This window comes from Panulirus ornatus, chromosome 23 (assembly GCF_036320965.1).
Source record: "Panulirus ornatus isolate Po-2019 chromosome 23, ASM3632096v1, whole genome shotgun sequence".
NCBI lineage: Eukaryota > Metazoa > Arthropoda > Malacostraca > Decapoda > Palinuridae > Panulirus > Panulirus ornatus.
This window is the reverse complement of record NC_092246.1, coordinates 9779549-9805493: the sequence shown is the minus strand read 5'-3', so window position 1 is coordinate 9805493 and position 25945 is coordinate 9779549. Positions and strand designations below refer to the sequence as shown.

Here is a 25945-nt window from a genome sequence, read left to right as displayed (position 1 = left end):
GGTTTGGGAGGTAAATGCAAGAATTTTGGAGAGAGGGGTGAGTATGCAGTCTTTTGGGAATAAGAGGGCTTGGGAAGTGTCAGTTGTTGTTTGCTGATGATACAGCTCTAGTGGCTGAATCAAGTGAGAAACTGCAGATGTTGGTGACTGACTTTGGAAAAGTGTGTGAAAGGAAAAAGTTGAGAGTAAATGTGAATAAGAGCAAGGTTATTAGGTTCATTAGGGTGGAGGGACAAGTTCACTAGGATGTAAGTTTGAATGGAGAAAAATTGGAGGAAGTGAAGTGCTTTAGATAATTGGGAGTGGACTTAACGGTGGATGGAACGATGGAAGCAGAAATGAGTCACAGGGTGGGGAAGGGGGCGAAGGTTCTGGGACCAATGAAGAATGTATGGAAGGAGAGAACGTTATCTCGGAGAGCAAAAATGGGTATGTTTGAAGAAATTGTAGTTCCATCAGTGTTGTATGGTTATGAGGCATGGGCCACAGACAGGGTTGTACAGAGGAGGGTGGATGTGTTGGAAGTGAAATGTTTAAGGACAGTATGTGGTGTGAGGTGGTTTGATTATGTATGTGATGAAAGGGCAAGAGAGATGTGTGGAAATAAAAAGAGTGTGGTTGAGAGAGCAGAAGAGGGCGTGTTAAAATGGTTTGGACATATAGAGAGAATGAGTGAGGAAAGATTGACAAAGTGGATATATGTGTCAGAGGTGGAGGGAACAAGGAGAAGCAGGAGACCAAATTGGAGGAGGAAGGATGGGGTAAAAAATATTTTGAGTGAATGAGGCCTGAACATACAGGAGGGTGAGAGGCGTGCAAGGAATAGAGTGAATTGGAATGGTGTGGTATACCAGGGTTGATGTGTTGTCAATGGACTGAACCAGGGCATGTGAAGTGTCTGGGGTGAACCATGGAAAGGTCTGGGGGCCTGGATATGGATAGGAGCTGTGGTTTCAGTGCATTGCACATGACATTTAGATACTGAGTGTGAACGAATGTGGCCTTTTCTTTGTTTGTTTTCCTGGCGCTACCTCGCTGAAGCATGGGGTAACGAAGCTGCTTCAAGTGGGTTGGGGTGACGACAGGAATGGGTGAAGGCAAGCAGGTTTGAATATGTACATGTGTATATATGTCTGTGTACATGTATGTATATGTTGATATATATATGTATGTATATGTTGATATGTATATGTATGTATATGTTGATATGCATATGTGCGTGTATGGGTGTTATGTGTGTGTATATATATATATATATATATGTGTGTGTGTAATACCATGTTTTTTCACATTGTGTAGTTGTTCTGAATTTCCTTTCAATTAATTTTACTCAACTCATGGGGAACATGTATTTGATATCTGTTTTGTGTGTATCATGTTATGCATTTCTTACCCTGAATATAATCTTTACTACTTTTTCAGGTGAAAGTCCTACGGCCAGTAGATACAAAAAAAGAACATGAAGTAAATAAAGTTAACAAAAGGTATGTGCATTGCTTTTGCAGCTATATTTAGCTTTAAGAATTATTTGTATATTATTATGACTACAGTATATTGTATATTCTGTCATCCATACTCACAATATTAACATATCAAAAATCTGTTATAAAGTTATATTTTCCTTGTGGGTCTCTAGTTTAAAGTTTGAATGCCAGTGTTTGAAACATTCTCCCATAATTTTGTCCATTGATTTGATTATCTGAATATGATGCACTTCCATTTTCTCACCTATGCAGAGGGCTTTTGCCAATGGGATTAAAATACCATCTCTATAGATTCACTTTTCTCTCCAGGCATTAAGGGAATTTCTAAGATCTCTAGGTTTAAATGCATCTAACCTCTTATCAGCCTCTTGCTCAGTAATTATGGCCAACATCTCGGTCCACATATGCCCTTCTAGTCAGTACCCTCTCCCTCCTTTGGCATTAAGGTCATCATCCCACAGCCTCATATGCCAGTTACCCAGGTTACCTCAGTTCTTAGGATCCCTAACATTATGGACGTTTAGTTCTAGCCCTACTTTAAGTACGTATCCCCTTCTGACTTCCTTAGACTTAAGTGTGTACATTTACGGCTAATTATTTTGATATTTTGTGCTTTTGTTAGATTACTACATATTTAGATTGTTACCATTTTCTGTTATGTATGGTCACATTTATCCTACCCCTTCCCCTTTTACTTCTCTTTGGAACTTTGATGGTTTGCCTTTTCTGTTCTCTTGGATGCTTTTCGTGTATAGGTCTCTTACAGGGTATATGTACACTGGTAAGAATTGGAGTGGTGTTGTCCCAGAGTGGCTACACTAATTCGTACCCCGGTGTTGTACCAACTGGGGTTGAACTTTGATAAGTTAAGCCTCATCTGATTTGGTTCTGCCTTGTTGAACTTGACTAACGTTTTTGTAGATCAGAGGCCCCCATTGCTAGATCCTCGGATAAGGGTGTTTTTCTATTAAAAAACAAAAAAAGCCTATCTCACATGGTTAGGCGCACTGAGAGCTACTTGTAGATGAGCAATGCTTCATTCATGATGGGCAATTTTGCCCACTAAGCTGACAGTCTCACACTTGACCATTATTGTGTCATGAAACATTAGTGGACCAAGGTGCCCAAAGTATGGAAATACAGGTAACTCCTTTCAGGACCAAGTTTTTCATATAGAAAAGTATTTATGTAGAAAAACTTGCTTTCTGGGGCACCTTCTGTCAAATTTCTGTACCTTTCCTGGATTATTTGTGTCTCTTGAGATCACCTTGTTTCTGCCTTGTTTTCCCTTAATGATCATGGAATTCTCAAGATGGATCCAAGTCAAAAGATTTGTAGGCCCAGCTGGCATATAGCTCAATTTTTTTTTCTGACATTGTTTCACCTCAGGAGTATTTGATCACTTCTAAGGTTTTTGCTCTTGAACTACTACCTCTCAGATAGCCCATGGTGTACATAACTAGTCGTTCATGCTCCTAGTGTACTGTAAGCATTTTGTTAAACAAGATTCTCACTTCTTAGGTTATTTTTGAGGGATACAAGGTGATAATTAGTCATCGTGATTTCTAAAGAGTCTCTTTGCCCTGGCATGCTTACCATTGATGATATAATGGTTGACATTTTTGGTGATAGTGGGCCAGTCTAAGCAAGATTGAGGGGTCCCAAAAATCAGGATTCTATCATAATGCTGGTGAAGTGGTTGCCACCAACACTTATAAATGACAGTGCATGATAGGATCTTGTCGTTTATAAAAGTGTAGGATCTTGTCCTTTATAAAAGTGTTGGGTGAGAGAAATTTGTATCCCTGAGGATAAGCCAGAGTTTCTACAGTACCATTACCTGACTAGCCTCCCGGTGATATGTTAAGCTATGTATGCAAGTTACATTCAGGTACATTTAATAACTCTTTTTATTCATATGATTTGGTGTAGAAAAACTATCAAAACCATCATTTTCTTTTCCTAAGAACTAAGACTTAGCATTTGTTGTTTAGAAAAACATTATTTACCAGATGGCTAGTTCTAAGCAAGGATGGCATTAGTGCACCATGCTGTGGGTGCTATGGGTAGTAATAGATGGTGGGTGCCACAAATATTGTGAGGCTCTTTAAAAGGGCCATTGTACTAACAAGCAGATTACAGAGACCTTCAGGCACTACCATTGACTCATGCTTTGTTTGGGTTGCCATCTATAGCCAATGTACAGTACATGCAGAATTCACCTAGTGGCTAGAAAGCACATGCCATATTTGAGGACAGTAGCATACTAACGGTTACTGCAATGGAATAACTGAAAAAGATTGCATTAGAGAAAAAAAGGTGGGAAAGTTAAAGGTAGGAAATTTAGTGAGCAAAGATTTGTGCCACACTCTTTCAAATGCTTTTGAGGTGCTGGGTCATGACAAAAGATCCTATTAAGAAAAGTTTTTATCTAACATTAACACTTTGTTGATTTGGATGCATGTTTCATCAAACCAAATCACAACTGTTCTCTCATATTGCAAATGTGTCATCACATTCAAATATTCACGAAAAACTGGCTCGTCAGCATATTGATGTGAGATTTGGATTATTGGTGCTCCAAGGCCTCTTATGTCATAGCATAGGCAGAGCTGTCCTCTAGTTCCCCAATGGCTTCCCAGTAGACTGAGGTACCACAAGCATGGTAACACAGTTCAACTTATGTTCTGTAAATGGTAATGTAAATTGTATTTCTTGTGTATCTTTTCTTCACAGTTCTCCTCAGCAGGTTGTATTGAGTCTTGAAATAATGATTGAAATAATGATTATTTAGATATTCTCTAAAATTTCTAGAAAAATGAGTTGTAGAGATGGAACAGCAAATGAACATGGTAAGTTATTAGCTAGCAATCATGGAAACTTATTCTATGATTTATTTCAACAAGTAACATAGTAGATTATATTTTTTTCTACGCAGTATTTTTGATAGGCTGTTCCTTACTCATGAACTAATGATTATTAGGATATTCACAAATACAGCAGAGGAAGTGTGTGGTACATATGGAATATCTAGTAATTGCTGGTAGATATGGAACAGTTAGTGTGTGTGTGAACTTATTACTCATCTTATACTCAGCAAATGATATGGTATATTGTACACAGTTTACTTTGGTAGATAGTTATGTAACTCATGAACTGTCAATAACTGAAAAATATTACAAAATTAACTATTGGGTTTTACTCCTCAATATATCTTGAACTGGAAATGTGATTAGTTCACATTTCTCCTCTCTTATCACAATGGATGTGCTTCTTATGATATTTTGTGTTTGTGAAATACTTACTTAAAACTTTGTTTTTGCAGATTCTCTCTGTTAACTTGTGAGGATTGTGGTGCTACTTTACATTCAGAAAGATCCCTTCAAATCCACCGGCACCGTTATCACAAGGAATGGGACGATGAGTGTTTCATATGTGGAAAGAAATTCTTGAATATGCAGTATGTACGTTCTCATATACAAGAGGTTCACAGCATGGAGGAATCATTTGAATGCCGCTTGTGCTCATATAAATGCACTGTTTTAAAGGAAATTCTGAGACACCGTAAAATTCATGAAAAGTCACAGGTTTGTGATAAATGTGGAAAAAAATATATCACACCAAAGATTTACAGAGAACATGTGTTAAATTGCAAAGTGAAAGGGAAAATTGATTCAAAGAGAAAATCAGTTTGTCTTGAAAATTCAGTGAATGAGAGAGAAAGCAAGAAAGAAAAAGAATATGAAGGATCAAATTTAGGGGATGATTTTGATATGGAACACACAGAACAAGGTAAAAAAGTTATGAAAGATACTATCAATAGTGTTATAGCTGAGAAAGTGGATGAGAATAATGCTGCATTAAATACACTTCATACCAGAAAAAAGTCTGCAAAGAATTCTTCAGATTTAGAAAACATAAAGAATGATGTTGAGTTTAAAGTTAAATCCAAGCATTATCATCAGCAAATAAAAAGAATGACAATAGAACAAAAATATCAAAGAACTAATAGAGCTGGTAGAGATAGAACTCATCGTTGCTACTTGTGTTTTAAATTATTCCCTTCGGTGACAGACCTTGATGCCCATAAGGAGAGTTATCATTTAGCCAAATCTGACCGACCTGTGAGGGTGAAAACTGACACAACACTGGATGAAAAAGAAGAAGACCTAGTTGAATCATCTACATCATTTTTTGATGAAACAGCAGAAGAAGTTCAGGTGAAAGTAGAACCTGTGGATATGTTGGAAGAGTTTGAAAATGTCACAATAATTTTAGATGAATCCATGAAATCAACACAGGTGATAAAACCACAGTGTATAGCATGTGGAGTCTATACTAATATAGACTTCCGAAAATTTTCTAAGTGGTTTAATAAGATCCCTCATGGAGATCAGTCAGATGCCTTGAAAAAATTTCAACAGTTTTTTCCATGTGTAATTGATGCTCAGTCATTAGTAGAGCCTTGGGTATTATGTAAGAAGTGTGTGCACCTCATTGACAGAATTTCAGATATTGAAGATAAGTTAAATTCTGTCAAGTGTGACTTGATATCAAGGCTTAGAAGTAGAGTTGAAGATCAGCATGTTATAGACAAGAATTCTATTCCATCTGAAAAGTATCCTAATCAAGTTACTTTGAGTGGAGAAATTGGTAGTGAAACACATGACACAAACATAGCAAAACATAACATGATTGAAGGTATTGGAAAAAGTCTGGCAGATATAGAAGCTTATATGAAAGATACTTGTGAGATAATGGAAATCACAAAGCCACGGAAGAGACCTGGGAGACCAAGAAAACAAGAAAAGGAAAAATGGACCCCAGTTCTTGTCAGTGATGAAGTGGAAAGGGCATGTATGAAAGGTATGGTTAAATTCATCACAAAGGATATTGTAAAAAAGGAAAAAGAAAATATGATTGATGTTAGTGTTAAGAATGGAACATGTTCAAAAGAAGCAAAATGTCATGAAAAACAAATAACTAGAACACCAGCTAAATTAATGGAACAGGTACAGATAAAAGAGGAACCTACGCAAAATGATATTGACAGTATGATACCTAACTCTGAATCAGCCTCATGGACTGAGGTGACAGGTAATTCTCCCAGTTCATTAACTGCTTTACAAGAAGAACAGTTCTATGTAGAAAACTCAGATTTAAGTAAAAAAGATCAGTCAAATTCAGAATCATGTTTAGAAGACATATTAATGAAAAGGGTTGAAGGAAAAATTAAAGATTCTCATGTTGGACCTGAAGAAGAATGTCAGATGCAATGTGAGGATGAGTCTAACCTTAACTCAGAGAACAGTTGCGAGATCAATAACTCTGTATCTTCTAAACACTTAACTTTGTCTTCTAATAGTGCAGTGAGAGAATTAGATACTGGAGATGATGATGATTTGCAATGCCATTCAACTTCCAAGAGAAGAAAGCCCGATATGCCTTTACTTAAAACTGAAGATGGAAGTACAGATGATAATAGCTCGATTGAAAGTCAGGGAGACAAAGATAAGCAGAGGGATTTGACAAAGTTCATGGGTGGTTTGGAAGAATTTTGTGCAGATGGTGAAGAACAGCATTCTTCCACTGCACCTCCTGGAGAAGATGGAAATACAAATAAGAACAAACTCTTCGCACCAAAAAGCAGAGTTCTGGTGAGTTTTGTAAGAAACATTTTATTCACGATAGAATAATTATGAGGAAATATGAATTCTTTTAGTAAATAGAAAGGGCATCTTAATTAAGGTAAAATGTCACGCATTTACAGTCTATGACTACTTTACTCTCAGGTTGAGATAAGGTGTATAGGGATTGTACTTTCTATTATGGTCAGTTTGATTCTAGTTCAAAGGATAGTTGGCCACTCAAACTCTTCACTTCTAAAATCGGTAAGTTATATATAGTGGGGTTTCCCCAGGAGCTGTTATTTCTCCTACCCTTTTCAGTCTCTTCCTGTGTGACATCCTATTACTTCTTGCTGATCTGCACAAAACCTGTCACAACATAACATCATGACACCACAGAGGCAACAATTAACATGCAAGATAAGATTACACAGTTGGAACATTGACCTACCTAGACCAGAATGTCTACCTCACAGAAGCCCTCAGCCACCCTTTTGACTCCAGACAGACATGAATCCAATCTGCACCCTCCTGCCACCTTCAGTGGCCTATTGCTCCCAATCTGCAAAACACAAACTGTTCTGGGTATCAGATGTAATACACACACAAGCCATTCATTCTCCCTCATAGTTCATATAACTATTTAAGTTTTGTTCATAGTTTTAATGATAAGTTATCAGAATTTTTGTTTAAAAGTTTCATTCCATTTATTTCCTTTGTTGCTTTACAGGGCAGGAAACGTGCCCAGATACATGAAGAACGAAAGAAAATGTGTTACCGTGTTGAAGGAGCTTCAACCAAACCTTGGATATGTAGTGAGTGTCATAAAGGCTTTTCTTCCCAGCGAGGTGCTTGTGATCATTTTGCTGCATCACACAAAGGACAGAATTTTGCATGTGAATATTGCAGTGCTTCATATGTACGGAAAAGAGACCTCATTGGCCATTATAATAAGGTATGTATTAGAGCTTGTGTGCCTTAATTTTGTTATATTCACACAGAAATACACAAGAGAGAAACTAAGCAGACTTTGAAATATATAACTATTTTTCATTGAATTAATTGGCATCTTTCCAGGTGAGACCCTCTGGAGGATAATTTTATTATTTAGGAGTGTTATGGCTGTGTACGAGGTTAAATAAGTATCTGATTTCTCTGTTAGAAAGTGTTCTGTGTTGATTCTTTCATAATGATTCCTGTTAGAATTAATTTGATGTCATTACTGTCCATATATTTTAAAGAGTTATTTTGTTATTTTATGTCTGTTATTTTATGATACAGCACTGGTGGCTGATTCATGTGAGAAACTGCAGAAGCTGGTGACTGAGTTTGGTAAAATGTGTGAAAGAAGAGAGTTGAGAGTAAATGTGAATAAGAGCAAGGTTATTAGGTACAGTAGGGTTGAGGGTCAAGTCAATTGGGAGGTAAGTTTGAATGGAGAAAAACTGGAGGAAGTAAAGTGTTTTAGATATCTGGGAGTGGATCTGGCAGCGGATGGAACCATGGAAGTGGAAGTGAATCATAGGGTGGGGGAGGGGGCGAAAATTCTGGGAGCCTTGAAGAATGTGTGGAAGTCGAGAACATTATCTCGGAAAGCAAAAATGGGTATGTTTGAAGGAATAGTGGTTCCAACAATGTTGTATGGTTGTGAGGCGTGGGCTATGGATAGAGTTGTGCGCAGGAGGGTGGATGTGCTGGAAATGAGATGTTTGAGGACAATATGTGGTGTGAGGTGGTTTGATCGAGTGAGTAATGTAAGGGTAAGAGAGATGTGTGGAAATAAAAAGAGTGTGGTTGAGAGAGCAGAAGAGGGTGTTTTGAAATGGTTTGGTCACATGGAGAGAATGAGTGAGGAAAGATTGACCAAGAGGTTATATATGTCAGAGGTGGAGGGAACGAGGAGAAGTGGGCAACCAAATTGGAGGTGGAAAGATGGGAGTGAAAAAGATTTTGAGTGATCGGGGCCTGAACATGCAGGAGGGTGAAAGGCGTGCAAGGAATAGAGTGAATTGGAACGATGTGGTATACCAGGGTCGACATGCTGTCAGTGGATTGAAGCAGGGCATGTGAAGCGTCTGGGATAAACCATGGAAAGTTCTGTGGGACCTGGATGTGGAAAGGGAGCTGTGGTTTCGGTGCATTATTACATGACAGCTAGAGACTGAGTGTGAATGAATGGGGCCTTTGTTATCTTTTTCTAGCGCTACCTCGCACACATGAGGGGGGAAGGGGTTGTTATTCCATGTGTGGCGAGGTGGCAATGGGAATAAATAAAGGCAGACAGTATGAATTATGTACATGTGTATATATGTATATGTCTGTGTGTGTATATATATGTATACATTGAGATGTATAGGTATGTATATTTGCGTGTGTGGACATGTATGTATATACATGTGTATGTGGGTGGGTTGGGCCATTCTTTCGTCTGTTTCCTTGCACTACCTCGCAGGAGACAGCGACAAAGCAAATTTTTTTTTTTTTTTTTTTTTTTTTTTTTTTTTTTTTTTTTATACTTTGTCGCTGTCTCCCGCGTTTGCGAGGTAGCGCAAGGAAACAGACGAAAGAAATGGCCCAACCCCCCCCCATACACATGTACATACACACGTCCACACACGCAAATATACATACCTACACAGCTTTCCATGGTTTACCCCGGACGCTTCACATGCCTTGATTCAATCCACTGACAGCACGTCAACCCCTGTATACCACATCGCTCCAATTCACTCTATTTCTTGCCCTCCTTTCACCCTCCTGCATGTTCAGGCCCCGATCACACAAAATCCTTTTCACTCCATCTTTCCACCTCCAATTTGGTCTCCCTCTTCTCCTCGTTCCCTCCCAAAATAAATGAAATAAATAAATGTGTCTGAATTACTACATACATACAGTAGATCATTAGAGTACACTTCAAAGGAAGCAAGTTTACACTTGTACTTATATGAAATGTTTATGAAGATTGTCAGTGTCATACACTAAACAACACTCGGCTCTTGACTTCAACAACAGTTGTATACAAGTATTTAACAATTTGTGATTATGTTAGCATTGATTTAGAATTTTTACCCTATCCCCTGGAGTTAGGGGAGAAAGAGTTCTATCCACATGTTCCCTTTGTCACATGGAAGATATTTAAGTTCCTGAAAGATTAATGTTGTATACCGGAGCCGACATGCTGTCAATGGATTGAACCAGGGCATGTGAAGCATTTGGGGTAAACCATGGAAAGTTTTGTGGGGCCTGGATGAGGAAAGGGAGCTATGGTTTCAGTGAATTATACATGACAGCTACGAATGTAGCCTTTGTTGACTTTTCCTAGCACTACATTGTGCGCATGTGGGGGAGGGAGTTGTCATTTCATGCATGGCAGGGTGGCAACGGGAATGAATAAAGGCAGCAATTATGAAGTATGTACATGTGTATGTATGTATATGTCTGTGTATGTATATATATATGTATACGTTGAAATGTATAGGTATGTATATGTGCTTGTGTGGACGTGTATGTACATACATGTGTATGTGGGTGGGTTGGGCCATTCTTTCGTCTGTTTTCTTGCGCTACCTCGATAACGCGGGAGACGGTGACAAAGTATAATAAGTAAATATAGATAAAAGACAAATCAGGAGTTAAGAAAGGAATGTTTATCCTCCATGAAGGCTCAGGCCAGGGAGTCTGAATGTGCATAGATGTAACTAGGATGAGAAGGAGATGAATAGTATATTTGGGGAGAGGAACCTGCATGTTTTGACTCTAGTGAAACAAACCTCAATGGAAAGAAGGAAGAGTGGATTGGGAATGCCCTAGGGTGAAGTCTGAGGTTAGTGTAAGGGCAGTGGCAAAGGAGGGGATGAAATGTCTGCTGGAGGAGAAATTTAGGGAATACTTGAAAGAGTGTAAGGGACCTCTAGATTGAAGTGTGTGAAAAGGAAGTGGATTATGAGATATGAATTATTGTTGATGTTTACACCTCTGGTAGCAAGAGGAGTGGGAAAGAAACGCAAGTGTTTTGAGAGGAACTGCAGGAGTGTTTCAGGAATTCTGATGTGAGGGATCAAGGAAATGTGATTGGTGATTTGAATGCTAGAATTGATGAAGTGGCAGTTGAGGATATGATTATGAGGCATGGGATACCCATTATGAATGAAAGTGGCAAGAAGCTTGTATATTTATGTGCTGAAAAAGGACTCTTAGTGGTTGGGAATACCTGGTTTAAGAACAGGGATATACACAAATGTACATGGGAGAGTGGGACTGATGATCAGCAAGCGATACTGGATTATGTCATGATTGAGAGGTATGCCAGAGGGATCTTTTGGATGTATGTGCTGAGAGGAACAGCTGGTGGGATGCCTGATCACTTCTTGATGGAGATAAGGATGAAAGTTTATAGGAGCTTTAGGGAGAAAGGAAATTATATGGGTGAGAAAAGGATGATTAAAGTGAGTCAGCTTGGAAAAAGGAAAAAAGGCTTATGTTAGGAAATGCCAGGAGAGATTGAGCAAAGAATGGGGAAAGGAGCGAGTAAATGAAATTAAGGAAAAGGGCATGGAATTGGATTTATTAAAGGAATCAGTGGTTAAATGTGAGAAGTGTGTGGCATGTGGAAAGTGGAATGTGGGCTTGTGAGAAAGGGTACTGAGTGATGGAACGATAAAGTTAAGTTATCGAGAGAGGAAAGAGAGGTATGTGGACATTACGAGTAGGGAAGGAGGGCAGATGATTGGGAGATGTACAGTAGGATGCATCGAGAGGTCAAGGGAAAGGTGCAGGGGCTGAAAAAAATAAAAGGACAAATGAGAGTTGGGGGTCAGAGTATTTGCAGCTCTCGGGAGAATAACAAAATGTTTTGGAATGAGGTGAATAGTGTGAGGAGAACAAAAAATGACTGGAAGAAATATTGAAGGAAGCCAATGGGATTGTGGTAACAAGCAAACGAGAGGTGAAGAGGAGATGGAGTGAGTATTTTGAAGTACTGTTCATTGTGTTAGGTGAGAGGATGGTAGTCTTGGGTGACTATGACATACAAAGTGAGAGAATCATGGCAAGTGATATGATGAAAAGACAAGGGATGGTGAGTGTTGTGCATAAGGTGAAGGGTAGCAATGCCGGTGGAATGGATGGAAGTACAGTTGAATTTCTCAAGAAAAGAGTGAACATTTTTTTATTCCTTAGTTCAGATTTTTAGTGTCTGTATGGCTCTAGAAGAGGTAACATAGGATTGGCAGGATTTTTGTATTGTACCCTCTTTTAAAGGCACGGGGGGGCAAAGGTGAATTTTCAAGTGATAGAGGTATAAGTCTGTTGATTATGCCTGGTAAGCTGTGTGGGAAAATGGTGATTGAGAGGGCTGTGGCATGTACAGAGCATAAGATTGGAAAGGAATAATGTAGCTTCAGGAGTGGTAGAGGATGTGGTGATCAGGTGTTTGCTTTAAGGAATTTTTTTTTAGAAATTCGCTTAGAAAGATTTGTATGGGGTATTTATGAATCTGGAGACTGATGTAGATACTTTGTGTAAGATGTAATGAATGCATAGTGTGGAAGAAAAGCTGATGTTGAATTTTTCTTTTCAGATCTTACAAACTTTGTCATTCATTTACATTAATTTCAGGTTCACTTAAACATCAAGCCCTATAAATGCAAAGTCTCAGAATGTACAGAAACATTTAGCTCTCATGGTCAACTCTATCGTCACTTGCAGTCTGCACATAGCATTCAGAAGGCAGAAACCAGCTTTACTTGTCATCTTTGTTTTGGCACTTTTGCTGAGAAGCGTTACCGAGATGCACACATTCCAGTTTGTGCCAGTAAAGGCAGTGACAGTGTACCACATAAATGTCCACTGTGTGAGAAGGCATTCAAGGTAAGCTCCTACTTTCATCTTGATATTACTCCTTTCCTAATACTTTCATGAAAAATGCAGACAGAGCAAAAGAGTTTCTTATTATCAAAACCCACACTTGAAGGCAAGTTGTGTAATTCACAGATCTACTTTTACTTCACATTTTACTGCATGCAGTTATTGCCAATGGGGCAATTATTGTATTTTTCCTTTTCCTCCTTCAGAAAAAACTTTTGGACATTCTTCCACGAGTCAAGAATCTCTTCTATGTTCTAGCAAGCCACAGGTCCCTTCCCCCTGCTTTTAGTTGGAGAACCCTGATTCTGTAGCTTAATATAATATGGTAGCATCAGCAGAATCTGGTTTGGAGACCAGTATATCTTCAAGAAGAATTATATCTCCATTCTTAATAATTGGATGGTCAATCTTTGCTTCATTTCCACAAAGGACATGTGCTGCTTAATTGTTCTTTTAAGTTAGACATCCATTCACTGGGAGCTTGGTTTCAGATTACCGCACCCTTCTCCTTGAAAGAAAACGTTCAGATTACCACACCCATTTCCTTGAAAGAAAACCCTTTTGATGATAAGTAAGCCATCACAGAAATTTTGTAGCTAGTTTTAACATTCCTTTTGAAAATCTAAATTCTCTTTATTCAATATTTTTTTTTCAACAATATTTAATGCCAGATATGCAGATTTTATGGTCATTTCGAATTGGAAATATATAATAAAGATCAGATTGACTCATTATTTCTTGGAGAATTGACAAGTTTTGGGATTGTAACATTAATCTGATGACACACCAATACTGTATACTGTATATTGTTAAGTTACTTTACATTAGGAATTGTTCCATTAGTCTGATGACACACCAGTATTGCACGCTATTTTATTATGTTGAAGGCTCTAGTCACATACAAAGTTCACATCAAGGCCAGACCTTAATTGAATTATAGAGAGAATTATGAAACAGAGGAAGTGAAAGACCTATCTTTTGAAATCTGTCAAGTCATAGTTATCGGGAAAGACATGAGAAGGTAGAGTTCCAAAGTTTCAATGTGTAGGGAAAGCAGCAGGTATCAAAATTGGCCTCCCTGAATTTTTGTTTGTCAGCCTTATTTTTTTCTTTAATTTTCTACATTTCTTTCAGTTACCAAGATATCTACAGCTACACATGCGAACTGTGCATTGCTGGAAAAATGAACAGTTTTTATGTGAGATTTGTAATAAGGTGCTCACTGATAAAAGGAACCTTGTTATACATATGAAAAGTCACATGGGAGAAACAAAAACGACTTGTGAAATTTGTGGTAAGCAGTTCAATCGTAAGTCTTACCTTTGGACTCACATGCGTGTACACACAAATCAACGACCATATGGATGTAATTATTGCTCAAAATGGTTTAAGCAGTATAGTACATGGAAAAATCATGAAAGAACTCATACAGGAGAGAAGCCCTATAAGTGCTTTATATGTGAGGCAAATTTTTCAACAAGTTCCTCTGTTACAAAGCACGTGCAGTATGCTCATTGTAACATAAGGGAATATTCTTGTGAAATATGCAAGAAAACATTCATCACTAAGCCAAAATTGGATGAACACATGAAAGTACATACAGGTGAGAAGCCATACAAATGCCCCATATGTAATCGAGCATTCAACAAGAAGAATAACCTACATACCCACATGTATGTTCATTCTACAAACAAGCGATACAAATGTGAGGTAAGTTGAAGATTAAAGCTATTGTTATGTGAATATCTGCAATGTTATAGTATTTCATTACACAAAAATTTGGAAATATTTTTGTTATTATTTTATTATACTTAGTCGCTGTCTCTCATGTTAGTGAGGAAGCCTTAGGAAACAGACGAAAGAAAGGCCCAACCCACCTACTTACACGTATATACATAAACGCCCACACACACACATATACGTAACTATACATTTCAACATTATTTTATTGTACTTTGTTGCTGTCTCCCGCGTTAGCGAGGTAGCGCAAGGAAACAGACGAAAGAATGGCCCAGCCCACCCGCATACACATGTATATACATACACGTCCACACACGCACATATACATACCTATACATCTCAATGTATACATATATATACACACACAGACATATACATATATACACATGTACATAATTCATACTGTCTGCCCTTATCCATTTCCGTCACCACCCCGCCACACATGAAATGACAACCCCCACCCCTCGCATGTGCGCGAGGTAGCCCTAGGAAAAGACAACAAAGGCCACATTTGTTCACACTCAGTCTCTAGCTGTCATGTATAATGCACCGAAACCACAGCTCCCTTTCCAGATCCAGGCCCCACAAAACTTTACATGGTTTACCCCAGATGCTTCACATGCCCTGGTTCAATCCATTGACAGCATGTCGACCCTGGTATACCACATCTTTCCAATTCACTCTGTTCCTTGCACGCCTTTCACCCTCCTGCATGTTCAGGCCCCGATCACTCAAAATCTTTTTCACTCCATCTTTCCACTTCCAGTTTGTTCTTCCACTTCTCCTCGTTCCCTCCACCTCTGACACATATATCCTCTTTGTCAATCTTTCCTCACTTATTCTCTCCATGTGACCAAACCATTTCAAAATACCCTTTTCTGCTCTCTCAACCACATTCTTTTTATTACCACATATCTCTCTTACCTTTTCGTTACTTACTCGATCAAACCACCTCACACCATATATTTCTCAAACATCTCATTTCCAGCATATCCACCCTCCTCTGCACAACTCTATGTATAGCCCACGCCTCGCACCCATATAGATAAATGTTTTTATTATCAGTTTATTTATACTATCATGATCAATGACCTATTTACAATACTAGTGCCTTAATTTTTCATTGCATGTTACAGGCAGTAAGAAAAACTGTCTGATTTAGTAAAGAGATGTTAATCTCTAATACCCTGCCATATATTTTTTCTTGTGGACAGTTATGTGGTGAAGGTTTTATGAGACGAACAGCCATTGAAAATCATATTCTTGATCAGCATAAAGTGGATTGTAGATTAGGCTCGACCAATACAAGAACAAATACAGAAATAGAAGGTGGGATTGTGGTGAGTTCTACAGTGAGACGAACAGCCATTGATAATCACATTCTTGACCAGCATAAATTGGACCTTATACTGGATGCTAACAATGTAAATCCAAATGTAGAAAAAGAGGGAGGAACTGTGGTGAGTTCTACAGCACCATTCATATCAGTAGTAGGTGCAGAAGATTTAAATACAGAAGACAGTTATATTGTTATATATGCAGATGAAGAAGAGGAACGTGATAGCTCAAAAGAAATGCAAGTCACCATACTTGCTGAAAATGAGTCTAGCCAGGTAAGTTTATAAGTGTGTTCATTGTGCATTGCATTGTTTCTATAGCTGACATTCAATTACTGTTCATTGATTAAATGCATCTTCATAAGCTGAATGTGAATTTTGTTTAATACAATCATTTTAGAAAAATAGCAATTCTAAAGGAGAGGAAACCTCAGGATATTTCACATGGCATGCTTTTTACTGGTGTTTCTTATACTTTTTATGCAGTCCTTCTTTATCTCCTGCAAGAAAACTATGCCTTTATGTAGTTATGAATGACATGAGTCTGGTCCGAAACTTCTTTTGTGCATTATTATCATAATACGCATGAATTAGAAAGAGGTGCATATGGCATGAAAAGGATGGGATGTGGGCAAATTAGAAAGGGTAGTAAGTGGTGGGATGAAAAAGTAAAGTTGGTAGTGAAAGAGAAAAGAGACATTTGGATGGTACTTACAAAGGAGTGCAAATGACTGGATAATATATATAAGAGAAAGTGGGAGGAAGTCAAGAGGAAGGTGCAAGGGTTGAAAAAGAGGGCAGATGAGAGTTAGGATGAGAGAGTATCATTAAACTTTAGGGAGAATAAAAAGATGTTTCGAAAGGAGGTAAGTAATATGTAAAAAGATAAGAGAACAAATGGGAACATCAGTGAAAAGAGCATTGGGGAAAGTAATGACAGGAAGTGATGGGGTGAGGAAGAGGTGGATTGAGCATTTTGAAGGATTGTTAAAGGTGTTTTATGATAGAATGGCAGATGTAGGGTGTTTTAGTCAGGGTGGTGTGCAAAGTGAGAGAGCCAGAAAGAGTGGTTTGGTGGAGAAAAGAGCAGTTGAAAGCCTTATGGAAGATGAAATTCGGCAAGGCGGCAGGAGTAGATAGTATTGCAGTTGAATTTATTAAGAAAGGGGTTAATTTTTTTTGATTGGTTGTTAAAGATATTCATTGTATGTATGGCTCATGGTAAAGTACCTGAGGATTGGTGGAATGTTTGTATAGTGCCATTGTGCAAAGGCAATGAGGATAAAAGACTTTTTCATAGATATTGGTCTTGCAATAATTATGTATAAATGAAATAGAGAATTAAGGAGATGACCTTGATTTGGCCATTCATTTACCCATGCCTTCTCAGCTGATGTACTTTTATACATAAATAACAAAGTGTGGGAAAAAGAATCTCTTCCCAGAATTAGCTTGTTTTTTAGGTATGTTAGCAAGCCACATTGTTATGATTTAATTTAATGCAGTAATTACAATCCTAACCATTAAGAAATAGTAATTTGTGGCTGGAAAAAGTGTCATGGATGCCATGACATGCAGTAGCAAAGTTTGCTTCTTGGATATCAACCTACATTGGCCTAGCAATCTGCCATAGCAAGACATGATAAAAGCTATTAATTTAAAATGTAATGAAGCCCATTGCTTATTCAGGTAAATATGATTTGGATCAATCAAATATGCTTTGAAAAGCATTCATATTCATAAAATTTCCTTCTGTGATGACTATTTATCAATAATCATTTTGTCATGATACAGACTTGTGGCTGAGTGGAACAGGTAATGTACCCCTGAGTACCTCTTAACCCCACAAGAGCATTTCTTATGGAAATGTTTCATGGTGGGGTTATCAATTTATCTGGTTTTATTACCAAAAATATTTAATGTATTAGGAAAGGGCATCCTTGTAGCTCTTTCCTCTGTTCCTTCTTATGGAAGGTAATACAGGATGGGAAGATTTCCAATCACCTACTGCTACTATGTGAAATATTTTTGACTATTCCAGCTACAAGTGCATCTGTAGATTACAGCTTTTTGGCATTGAAAGGTATAAAAACTTATGTTGTTAATTCTAAATTATGAATGAATCTTTGAAGCAGGCCTGATTTTTTTTATACCAGAGTAACTGATTCATTCAAAAGCCAAAAAGAACCCCATCAAACTACATTTGAAATTTTGTTCAATAGCATTTAATTTCTTTCTGTATTTGTGAAATGAATGTATGAGAAAAATATATGGTGTTTACTTATTTTTATTCATGCTACAGTTCTAGGAGACAAGTGAGCTAGACCACATAGCTTACTATTGAAATTTTTGCGTGACACACTACTGCAAGGTGCATGGGAGAATGGTGATTGAGAGGGTGGTGTCAAGCATAGAGCAGCTGACTGCATAGGAGAAATGTTTGCTTCGCAGAATGTTCAAAAAAATACCTGGTGAAAGAGTGAGACTTGTGCATGGCTTCAATTGGTGTGAAGAAAGAATGAAATAATGCAAGAAGGTTTGGTGTCAAGGATTGCTGGCCCAAGAATTCAAGAATTTTTCATTTTACATTTAAATTCATTGTCATTTTAGTGTACATAACAAGTTGGCTTAGTGTGAGGAGCAAAAATTTATCATTAAAGCACACTGGAAACAAGTTGAGGATACATAAAAGTGACTTCAGCAGCTGTATGCATTTGATCTGCCTCATGTAAGAGGAAACTCTGAGGGTTCAAGATAATATATAGATAGAATATGAAAGCTCTTGTCTTACTTGAAATATCAGCTTGGTGTGGAAAAACAAAAAGCATGAAGGAACATGGAGGTCAATGTTTCACTTCATAATGCTGAACATAGCTTGAGGATGTGTATGAGTGACCTGAGTTGTATACACTTGATCTACCATAGATAATTTGAATGCAAAGGTAATGGTACTTGATAGACTTGATATCAGTTGTTTATTATGTACACTTAATCCACCACAGAGAATTGCTTGCAAAGTTAATTTTAATGGATAGATTTAATATCAGTTGTTTAAATGATATTTGTACTTTATTCCAGGTTCAAATGCCAAGCAAACAGGTACCTCTGTCTAGTGGTTTTAATGAAGTTAATAGCTCAGTAAAGCCAACTTCAAGTGTTTTGTCAGAGGTGATCCCTGAAGAGGACCCATCCGTTAAAAGGGCAGAGACCATCACAGCTCTGATTCCAGATGTTTCTCCGATCTCAATGCAAGAATGTAATGACTCCAATATTACCCAAGTAATGGAAATAGACCCAGCTCATTTCAGATTAGTTACCTCAGAAGACAGTAATGTGCCAATGTTTTCAGGATAATATTTATATTGTTAGTTTTGTTTTGACTGATATTGTGTAGACATCAAAACTTTGTAATATTGTCAGTAAAGAAATACTAAGTACATTCTAGAAGAGTAACTGTTTTATAAATTAACCATGATTATATTTTTATAATCCATGAACATGAATAATACTGTAGACTGTTTTTATCTTCACGTTTCTGGGTGTAGACATCCTAGGTCTTAATTTCATCTTTGTTTTTATAATATATCATTACTTTCTCATTTTAGAGTCATACCAGTGAAAGCATAGTTTGTCATTTTTTCATGTACAGTACATGTATAAATAATATATTTTTTGTATATGAATTTTTTTGAGGGGAATCAAGTAAGGAAATGAGAGACTAGAAAAAATAAATGATAGGAATGTGAGAGTTTTTATGAGATCCTAATGAAATAGGGAAAAGATGAAAATATTCTTAGGATTTATTAGTTGATGAAGCAACTTGAGGAAAAGTAAGCTCTGCAAATATACCCACTGCTCCCTTCTAGATTGTTAGGTATACAAAACAAAGCACCAGTAGCAAGGGGTTTCATTCAACATTTTTGAAGAAGCAAACATATTAAAGACTGTAAAGGCCAGAGGGCATTGCAGTGTTCAAGGCACAAAGCACTAAGGGTGGTAGGGGTATATTTTAAAATTAAGGTGACGTAGAAACCTTTGGTCATTATGAGTTTACATGTTAAATATAATCAATTTTCCTTTGTCTGATATAGTTTCTTGTCTTTTTTATTGCAGTTTGAAAATATAGCCTACACAACAATTGCTCAAGGTGGTGAAATGTACTGGGTGCAAGCTGATAATGAATCTTCTTGCAGGTGAATTGCATTGAAGTACTAAAGCAACACTCTTATTGGTAGAGTCAAGCACACCTTCATAAAAAAAGTAAGTGTGCTACTTTGACTCACCATAAAATATAGTAACTTCAAGGGGTATGAAAGTTTTCATTTTGAAATTTATATATTATTTGAAAAATTGCGTTTTTGTTCATTCTCGTAACAGAATTATGGAAATGTGTATATTTTTTAAAATTTCCTGCACACTTGAGTGTACAAAATTATTTAGAAATGCCAAAGTAGAAGAGTTAAACAAAATTTGTTAGTGGAGAATGAGAGTTGCCTGAGTATGTATACAGAAGTGGAGGGAATTGAGAAAAGGGAATCAAAAACAAGTAAAGAACATTGTGGAGTCTAGGAATATGTGGTGCTGCAGTAAAGATATAGTTAGAGAAGAAGGTATGAGCAAGCCATAAATATCTTCCATAGCAGTGCTATCCCTGGGATAGGGGAGAAAGAATACTTCCCATGTGTTCCCTGCGTGTCATAGAAGGCGACTAAAAGGGGAGGGAGCGTGGGGCTGGAAATCCTCCCCTCTCGGGTTTTTTTTTTAATTTTCCAAAAGAAGGAACAGAGAAGGGGGCCAGGTGAGGATATTCCCTCAAAGGCCCAGTCCTCTGTTCTTAACGCTACCTCGCTAACGCGGGAAATGGCAAACAGTTTGAAAGAAAAAAAAGAAAAAGCAGTACTTCAATGACTAAGACCAACCACTTTATTACTTTGCAACAATGTCAATTGTAATGATGCCTTGACTTATTCCCTGAAAGAGCAGTCGTATAACGAGCTGATGAATTATGGTAGGGTTCCTGTCTTTGGGCTGAGATCTTGATAAATTTGAGCCATATGAATCCCAGTCCTCTGTTCTTAACACTACCTCGCTAACGCGGGAAATGGCTAATAGTTTAAAAGAAAAGAAAAGAAAGAAAGAATCCTTCCACATCTTATAAAAGTCATTCTATTGTCAGTGGGGAGTCTCATACAAAGATAAAGAGCACATTGACCATGAGGAAAAGCTATAATACAAAAATGCAATCAACACTTTAGGTTGTTGGACTGGAATAATGTGAAAATGCACTTTGCCTTCTCAATATGTATCCTAGATTGATTGGGTTAGTTGAATTTGTAGTGCAGTAGAACCCAATGGTTATTTAGTGCTTTTTAGCATGAAACAGATATCTAGGTAATAACAAGTAATGGTGATGTGAGAAGGAGATGGAGTGAGTATTTTGAAGGTTTGTTGAATGTGTTAGATGATAGAGTGGCAGATATAGGGTGTTTTGGTCGAGGTGGTGTGTGAAATGAGAGGGTTAGGGAGAATGATTTGGTAAACAGACAAGAGGTAGTAAAAGCTTTGTGGGAGATGAAAACTGGCAAGGCACCGGGTTGGGATGGTATTGCAGTGGAATTTATTAAAAAAAAAAGGGGGTGACTGTGTTGTTGATTGGTTGGTAAGAATATTTTATGTCTGTAAAACTCATGGTGATGTGCCTGAGGATTGGCAGAATGCATGCATAGTGCCATTGTACAAAGGCAAAGGGGATTAAGCTGAGTGCTCAAATTACAGAGGTATAAGTTTGTTGAGTATTCCTGGGAAATTACATGGGAGGATATTGATTGAGAGGGTGAAAGGATGTACAGAGCCTCAGACTGGGGAAGAGCAGTGTGGTTTCAGAAGTGGTTGAGGATGTGTGGATCAGGTGTTTGCTTTGAAGAATGTATGTGAGAAATACTTAGAATAGCAAATGGATTTGTATGTAGCATTTATGGATCTTGAGAAGGCATATGATAGAGTTGATGGAGATGGTATGTGGAAGGTATTAAGAATATAAAGAATATATGGTGTGGGAGGCAAGTTGCTAGAAGGAGTGAAAAGTTTTTATCAGGATGTAAGGCATGTGTACGAGTAGGAAGAGAGGAAAGTGATTGGTTCTCAGTGAATGTCGGTTTGCGGTAGGGGTGCGTAATGTCTACATGGTTGTTTAATTTGTTTATAGATGGGGTTGTTAGGGAGGTGAATGCAAGAATTTTGGAGAGAGGGGCAAGTATACAGTCTGTTGTGGATGAGAGGGCTTGGGAAGTGAGTCAGTTGTTGTTCGCTGATGTTACAACGCTGGTGACTGATTCGGCTGAGAAACTGCAGAAGCTGGTGACTGAGTTTGGTAAAGTGTGTGAAAGAAGAAAGCTGAGGGTAATTGTGATTAAGAGCAAGGTTATTAGGTACAGTAGGGTTGAGGGACAAGTCAATTGGGAGGTAAGTTTGAATGGAGAAAAACTGGAGGAAGTGAAGTGTTTTAGATATCTGGGAGTGGATTTGGCAGCGGATGGAACAATGGAAGCGGAAGTGAGTCACAGGGTGGGGGAGGGGGCAAAAGTCCTGAGAGCATTGAAAAATGTGTGGAAAGCGAGAACATCTCAGAAAGCAAAAATGGGTATCTTTGAAGGAATAGTGGTTCCAACAATGTTGTATGGTTGCTAGGCATGGGCTGTAGATAGAGTTGTGTGGAGGAGGGTGGATGTGTTGGAAATGAGATGTTTGAGGACAATATGTGGTGTGAGGTGGTTTGATCGAGTAAGTAATGAAAGGGTAAGAGAGATGTGTGGTTATAAAGAGTGTGGTTGAGAGAGCAGAAGAGGGTGTTTTGAAATGGTTTGGTCACATGGAGAGAATGAGTGAGGATAGATTGACAAAGAGGATATATGTGTCAGAGGTGGAGGGAACGAGGAGAAGTGGGAGGCCAAATTGAAGGTGGAAGGATGGAGAGAGAAAAAGATTTTGAGCGATCAGGGCCTGAACATGCAGAAGGGTGAAAGACATGCAAGGAATAGAGTGAATTGGAACGATTTGGTATACTGGGGTCGACGTGCTGTCAGTTGATTGAACCAGGGCATGTAAAGCGTCTAGGGTGAACCATGGAAAGTTTTGTAGGGCCCGGATGTGGAAAGGGAGCTGTGGTTTTAGTGCATTATACATGACAGATAGAGACTAAGTGTGGACTAATGTGGCCTTTGTTGTCTTTTCCTAGCGCTACCTTGCGTGCATGCGGGGGGAGGAGGTTGTCATTTCATGTGTGGCGGGGTGGCAACGGGAATGAATGGGAGCAGCAAGTATGAATTATGTACATGTGTATATATGTATATGTCTGTGTATGTATATATATGTATACCTCACTAATATTTTGCGCTACCTTGCTAACACGGGAGACAGCGACAAAGCAAAATAAATAAATAAATATGAAATGTATAGATATGTATGTGTGCATGTGTATATGGGTGGGTTGGGCCATTTTTTCATCTGTTTCCTTGCGCTACCTCGCTAACACGGGAGACAACGACAAAGTATGATAAAAAATAATAATAATCTAAAGATGTGTCGTGCCCATTGGATGGTAGTGAATATTTTAGCAGTGTTTCTTCTCAGAATGCTGGAAATGCCATAGTGGATGCACATTATTGAGAAAGGAATGAAGAAATAAAACCATATTACATAGAATACGTTTTACCAAAGATGTAAGGCATGTGTACGAGTAGAAAGAGAGGAAAGTGATTGGTTCCCAGTGAATATCGGTTTGCGGCAGGGGTGCATGATGTCTCCATGGTTGTTTAATTTGTTTATGGATGGGGTGGTTAGGGAGGTGAATGCAAGATTTTTGAAGAGAGGGCAAGTATGCAGTCTGTTGTAGATGAGGGGGTTTGGGAAATGAGTCAGTTGTTGTTCGCTGATGATACAGCGCTTGTGGCTGATTCAGGTGAGAAACTGCAGGAGTTGGTGACTGAGTTTGGTAAAGTGTGTGAAAGAAGAAAGTTAAGAGTAAATGTTAATAAGAGCAAGGTTATTAGATGCAGTAGGGTTAAGGGACAAGTTAATTGGGAGGTAAGTTTGACTGAAGAAAAAATGGAGGAAATGAAGTGTTTTAGATATCTGGGAGTGGACTTAGCAGCAGATAGAACCATGTAAGCAGAAGTGAGTCACAGGGTTAGGGATGGAGCAAAGGTTCTGGGAGCATTGAAGAATGTGGCCTTTTTTGTTTGTTCCTGGTGCTACCTCGCTAGAGGGGGATGTTTCATGTGTGGCGGGGTGGCAACGGGAATAAATGAAGGCGGCAAGTATGGATATGTCCATGTGTATGTATATATATGCGTGTGTGGGCATTTATGTATATACATGTGTATGTGGTTGGGTTGGGCCATTCCTCGTCTGTTTTCTTGCACTACCATACTGACATGGGAGACAGCGGTTAAGTATTATAGAAATGAATAATAAAATACAATAGTAAAATTCAGAGAAAAAATGCATCAACATGCATGAATCGAAATATTCTGAACTGTGAATATGGCATACTAGATGTAAACCAGACAAATGAGGTGAGAGAAATTAAAAAGGCCCAGTCCTCTGTTCTTAACGCTACCTCACTAACGCGGGAAATGGTGGATAGTTTGAAAAAAAGAAAAGACATTAAATGCATTATTCAAAATTTTTAATACTATCATCCATAATTTTCTTATAAGAAACTTTTATTGAAAAATTCTTTTAAATGGATAAAACAACTTTAAGACTGAAATACCTCAGTATGGTTTATAAAGTAAGAAAAAAGAAATCAGCAGTGAGCTATGAAAAAAGAAGGAAAGTTTTCACTACCCAATTTGGTATTTTGAGACATGAAAAATTATACATCCCATGGTACCTCAAGTAAAAATATTTTTCAACTGTATACTGTCCAGTGCATATTTGATTATCCAACTATGATTGGACCTACAGCAAGTTAGAAAACTGGAAAAGCCAGCTTTTTTTTTCTGGATATTGGAGGTTCCAGTCACAGACAAAAAAGCACACTGAGGCTGGGCCTTAGTTGAAATATAGAGAGGTTAAAGAAAGGGAAAAGAAAAGACAAAGAAAAGGCTTTACAAATTTTGGAGGGAGTGAAAAACCTGTCTTTTAAAAAGTACTATGTCTTGATTATTGGTAAAGGAATGAGAGGAATGAGTTCTAAAACTGCATGGTGGAGGAAAAGTTATCAAAACAGCCCACCCTTGAGTTGCCAACAGCCATACAGTAATTATGTGACACACCAGCTTGCCAAGTATTGCGTAGTCTAGTTAATGGTTGGGCCACACAAGCAACGAGTTTTTGGGAGCAAAAACCAAAGTCATCCCTTAAGAAGAGGGAAAATGAACCAACATTACAGTGTAAGGCAAATGATTCAAGTTGTGAAATTAACCTGGGAGAGTTTATAAGGAGACAGCTCTCAGTTTATTTCTGTCAAGTAAGGATGCAGAGCTAGAACCACACCAGATGTGAGAGTACTCCATACAAGGATGGATCAATCCTTTGTATAAACAGAGCAACTTTTCAGAAGAAAAGAAAGTCCAATAGAACTCCTAGTTCTTAGAAGCAGACTCAGCTATTTCCATAATGTGGACTTCCCAAGATAGTGTAGATATCATCAGGTATGTTCATCGAGTCAATATGTGGAAATACAGAACTGTTGAAGGAGAGAGGAAAGTTGTGAGGAATCTTAAATAGAGAGATGGGCTGAAACTGTGTCTTGGAGGCATTAAACTTAACCATATTTCACCAACCCCATTGAAAAATCCTGTCCAAGTGCGAGTTGATGGAAGAAGTTGTGATGCAGATAGAGTGAGAGAAGAGTAGAACTGAAGGATGTGGAGTCATCTGCATACAA

The 25945-nt window shown here is 38.1% G+C and overlaps 1 protein-coding gene across 8 annotated transcripts in view; it reads left to right on the top strand.

Annotated features, from left to right (window-relative positions):
• LOC139756800 (uncharacterized) overlaps positions 1 to 25945 on the top strand; it is a 75869-nt gene that overhangs the window by 23333 nt on the left and 26591 nt on the right. For 6 of the 8 annotated variants that reach the window (XR_011714445.1, XR_011714440.1, XR_011714442.1 and 3 more), the window contains exons 8-15: positions 1423 to 1484; positions 4810 to 7141; positions 7842 to 8066; positions 12728 to 12979; positions 14111 to 14686; positions 15931 to 16329; positions 19132 to 19332; positions 20167 to 20313. Coding sequence is in view for 2 of the 8 variants with exons in the window: in XM_071676604.1 (XP_071532705.1) it covers positions 1423 to 1484; positions 4810 to 7141; positions 7842 to 8066; positions 12728 to 12979; positions 14111 to 14686; positions 15931 to 16329; positions 19132 to 19407 (4122 nt within the window). In the remaining 6 variants the exon portion in view is untranslated. Of the gene's footprint in view, positions 1 to 1422; positions 1485 to 4809; positions 7142 to 7841; positions 8067 to 12727; positions 12980 to 14110; positions 14687 to 15930; positions 16330 to 19131; positions 19800 to 20166; positions 20314 to 25945 lie in introns of those variants that run through there. The other 2 variants (XM_071676604.1, XM_071676603.1) reach the window with 1 other exon arrangement.